At 34.7% G+C, this 4,884-nt stretch overlaps 1 protein-coding gene across 1 annotated transcript; it reads left to right on the plus strand.

The window, feature by feature from the left end:
- The first annotated feature begins 2,460 nt into the window (after positions 1-2,460).
- On the plus strand, positions 2,461-3,290 carry LOC113520191 (prefoldin subunit 1). The gene has a single exon (XM_026905460.3). It carries the CDS (start codon positions 2,549-2,551, stop codon positions 2,930-2,932), a length of 384 nt encoding a protein of 127 aa, XP_026761261.1. The 5' UTR covers positions 2,461-2,548; the 3' UTR covers positions 2,933-3,290.
- The last annotated feature ends 1,594 nt before the right edge of the window (positions 3,291-4,884 follow it).

Genomic DNA, 4,884 nt, shown 5'->3' on the forward strand with positions numbered 1-4,884 from the left:
ACCCTGAAGAAACCTCTTTACCCCCTTTTGAAGAACCCCATGCTGTAGTATCTTGGGAAAACCTCGGCAGGGAGCTCATTCCATAACCTGAGTGTTCGTGGGAGGAAACATCTCTAAAACCATGCAGTACGCGACTATTGAGGCTGTAGGACATGAGGATGAACTCCCTGTCGATGGCGACCCGTACGATGGTAGAAAGTGGCTGTGGGCATCATATTGAACAATTCCTCTGAGCACAATCCATTGTACATATCCATAGAACACGCAGAGTGAGGCAAAATCTCTCCTAAGACTTAAGGGTTCGATACCGCTTGTGAGCCTGGGATCTTCGATAATTCTCATAGCTCGTCGTTGCAACGAGCCGAAAGGTTCAAGCTGGTATTAAGGTGCTCCGGCCCATAAGTGACAGCAATACTCCATGTGGGGCCGGATTTGCGATTAGTACAACATTAATTGCTGATCCGCCGTGAAGTAATAATGGAAATAAAGTAATGCTTCGCTCTATTGAGCACACCGAGTTTTTTGGATGCCAGCTTCACCTTATCTTCAAGGTGGCCACGGAATTGTAAATCACTAGAGATGTCGACACCAAGGATCCGAAGGCTTTTAGAGATGTTAAGAAACGTGCCTTGGAACTGTGGAGCCACAGCAAATGAGGTTTTCTTAGCGGTGAACGCGCAAGCTTGTGTCTTAGCGGGGTTAAACTAGACTAAGTTTTGTCGTCCCTAATCGGAGACTCTAGTTAACGTTCTCTCGATTTTAGACACAAGCTGTTCACGATTGTCCTCTACGATGGAACGAGGGACATTGGTACGATTGGTACAATCTAAAATAAGTTGTCACGCGTCTGCTCCATTGGGCATTTACGACTTACCTCGAGCACGATTTAAGGTAATGCATATTGACCTTGTCGATCCCATGCCTCTGTCTCAGGGATATCGGTATTGTCTCACTGCCATCGACCGTTTTGCAAAGTGGCCTGATACAATACCGATAACCGATATTTCAGCTTAAACTGAAGTCGTCAAGGTTTTACTTTCAGGCTGGATTTCTAGATTTGGCTGTCCTGAGCAAATTGTTACGGACCGTGGCCGTCAATTTGAATCGGCGCTGTTCGAACAATTATCTCAGATTACATGGTTTGAACATAAACAAACTACAGCCTACCATCCAGCATCTAACGGCCTTGTTGAAAGATTCCACAAGCAGCTTAAGACTTCCATCATGTGTCATGCGAATAGTACTTGGACGGAATCTCTTCCGTGGGTACTATTGGGCATACGAAGTTCTTTCATGGAAGACTTACAAGCTTCTTCAGCAGAACTTACCTATGGATAACCTTTAAGATTTCCAGGCGAATTCTTCAAGCCCACATCACCTCTACAAATGTTATATCCTTAAAATACAAAAAAAGACTAGTTTGTTACCTTATAATTATAATGTTTAAATTTAATTAAAATGTTTCATATGTCAATTATTGGTCAATGACAAATTTTACATTAGAAGATTATATATTCAATACAGTTTATGTAGAAAGTATGCAAGCAGGTTATAACTGAATTTAGTAGGGTTAAACATCCGTACATTTTAGAATCCTACTATACACTAGCCTGCTATGAATTGACAAAAATAGCATCTTTCGTCCTCTTTTTACTTATTATATTTTAATAAAAAGAAATGAGGCAACTATATGATTAACAGTTTTTATTTTATCATTCCTTCTATGTAATTTGTATGTACGTATATTTTTGTAGGGTTAGTTTGATCAAAACATTATTGTACTGTATAAATTAATGTAACATTGTTAATTCTTTGTAATGTGTACCTATTGAAATTGTACGGGGGCAGCTCTTGACCCGCATGGAGGGCGTGGACTGTGGGGCGTTGGATCAGGCTGGAGAGAAACGACTTGTATTCCTTTTGAAGCTCCTGGTTTCGCTCGGAAGAGTTTCTTCCTAGTTCCTATCGGATTGGGAGTGCATGCCGCACACCGGTAGGCGGCCTATATTTATACCCCGCCCGGTCGCACGATAACGAGTACTAACTCACATCGGTGAGTTTGTGCGAGCGGGACGGGGCGAGTGTGAGAGGGACGCGCGACCCTCCTGAGCAGCACCATTCGGCATCTATTTATTTGTGTTATAAACATTCTTATTGCTAATATTATACAATTTTTCCTTATTTCTACTGTGGGTAATAAGGACTCGACATAATAAATGTTTTATTTCACTTACAAACTATAAGCAACATACATTCTATAAACAATAAAGGTAACAATTTAAACGATTAAACACTAATAACTTATGCTAACAATCAGTAATTAGAATAACTATAAAATATCGCTATAATTACATAAAATAGACTATAATGTCGCGAACAGAAATAAAATAATAAAATTCCTTGCTCTTAGTACTCGACATAACGCAAATCTACCTACATGTCATGTATATTTTGTCAACGTCAATTTGACTTTGACACCTAACCTAAAATCTTTTAATTACAAGTTGTATCTCTCAAAGAGCGATATCTATTTAAAATAATTGTTAAAATGGCTAAACCTGTAGATTTGGAATTAAAAAAAGCATTTGTCGATTTACAAGCCAAAATGGTTGAAACAAGAAAGAAAATACAAATAATAGATTCACAAATAGGAGGACTGACGCGCTATTTGCAACACGTAGACATTACACAGCGTGAGATTAGCCAATATGCACCTGGAACAAAAACTTATGAATCAGTGGGTAGGATGTTCCTTCTCACAGATTTAGAAGAGGTTAAAACTAATCTTAAAAATCGAGAAACTCAGTTAACAAATCGTACTGCAGAATTGGAGAAGAATAAACAATATTTAGAAAAGAACTTAAAAGAAAGTGAAGATAATATTAGAGAGATGGTGCAGCAACGAAAAGAACAGAGTGAAAAAACCAATTAATTTTAAAACTTGTAAAGTAATTAACACTAAGATTATATAAGATGACAAATGTGCTTTTTAATAATTTGATCAATTATAGAGGATTACTTTAATGACAAATCCACATGAGGATGATTATATATTTAGCATGCACTGTGTTAATTAATAACTTATGACTTGTTACAGTTCATAAAAATGTATTAAATATCTATAATTTTATGTATTAGCTGATTTGTATATCTCAAATGTGACTTAATATTTGTAATACTAAATTTTTATGATCCTTTGAAATTACTCTGCCTATAATATAGACCTGGATCATGTAAAAATAGTATGAAATTTTATATTAATTAATAATAATAACAATAACATATGGAAATTGTTTTTTTTTTCTTTCAATATTTTTTAAATTATATTCTGATATTAAGGTGATTGTCACCGCTTGCATCATGACATCTACTTGATCATTAATACTGAAAAATTCTGTTCAACAGTAGTGTGATGTAAAATCACATTGCCATTAAACACAATTTTTAATAATGTATAGGTGTATGAATACTGAGGTAAATAATTCAGTATATCTCTTAGTGTAAGAGCTAATGCATTAGTAAATCTTAGGATTTACTGATATGAATTAGTAAATCTAAAGATTTTATTAAAAAAAAAAATATTTTTTTGGGCTTTTATCAAACGGAATTTGATCCTGAAAATGCCCACATGCATTGAACAGGATAAAGCATGTCTATTCTTTGAAATTGTGGCCAATAGCTATGATCATAGAATATTTTGGGCATATTAATTATCTTGAAAATGGTCATTTATAGATATTTTTAAGTCAGACCATAAACTCCGATTACTACTGCACCTTACTATTTCACTTATGTGAGAAGATAAATAAAAAATGCATCATTTAAGAGCTGTTCAGTTAATAAATTAAATTCACAACTGTGGCTTTGAATTGTTATCACAGCTGCCACATATTCTCCTGATCTGGTACCATCAGGCATTTCTCTGTTACCTAACTTAAGAAAGCACTTGGAAAGTTTAAAATTTTCGACTGATGATGAGGTCAAAGCAGCAGTAGAATTTTTAAATGTAGAGTAGGTAGAATGTAGCTTGATGGTTTTACAGGTAAAAAAATATATATAATTGATTTTCTGTTTAGGCCGAGTATTTTTCAATCCACCCTTGTAGATGAAGAAAGGAATGGAAGAATAGGAATTTTCGTAATTTCAATTACATGGCATAGACTCGGATGAAACAGAAGTTGCAGATTCAAATCCCCCTCACTAGGGTTTAATTGAATCCAAATTTTATATAGCAAATTGCAATCATTAAATTGCCAATATCATTATTGTATTTTGTCCGATCGGAGACATTATTATTAAATTTTGATAAGTATATAGATTAGATCAACAGGAAATGTTAGGGATTCTACTTCTGGCAACTAGTAGCCCTATGGTATGTAATAATAAATATCAGGTCGAGGTTCCCACTGAAAAACAATAATTCTTGGTGAATTCGTCACAAATGTCGCAATAGGCTCGCAATTGACTCTTGTAGATTAATAATATTCAGTGCTCTAGATCCAAATTCGGAATCTAATTTCGTTTTTCGTCACTTTTTTAGCAGGGGAGGTCAGTCGCATCTTCGACTGGTCTCTCCGGAAACAATTGTGGTAAATTTGTAATAATAGGTTGTCTCAATAAAAAATTCGGTCCATATATAAGATCAGAAACAGGTAATTTAGCTTTGTTCTTTTCAAAAATTCCCATGTAAGTAGAATTAAGTTGTGTTGTAAACGTAATGTCAAATAATTTAGAAACAAAGAAATGTAAAAGATATAATAATAATAATTTTGACATTTTTGTGCCTGCAATTATTTTGCTTTAATGTAATATAACCACATACATAGAGCTGCAAAAATAAATAACATTTTTATCTTGAAAATCTTTATTTTCATTTTTACACAA

This window comes from Galleria mellonella, unplaced genomic scaffold (genome assembly GCF_026898425.1).
Source record: "Galleria mellonella isolate WM207_F2 unplaced genomic scaffold, CSIRO_AGI_GalMel_v1 utg33, whole genome shotgun sequence".
Lineage (NCBI taxonomy): Eukaryota > Metazoa > Arthropoda > Insecta > Lepidoptera > Pyralidae > Galleria > Galleria mellonella.

Coding starts and splice junctions, on each gene's coding strand:
- LOC113520191 (XM_026905460.3), top strand. CDS start 2,549: ATGGCTAAACCTGTAGATTTGGAATTAAAAAAAGCATTTGTCGATTTA.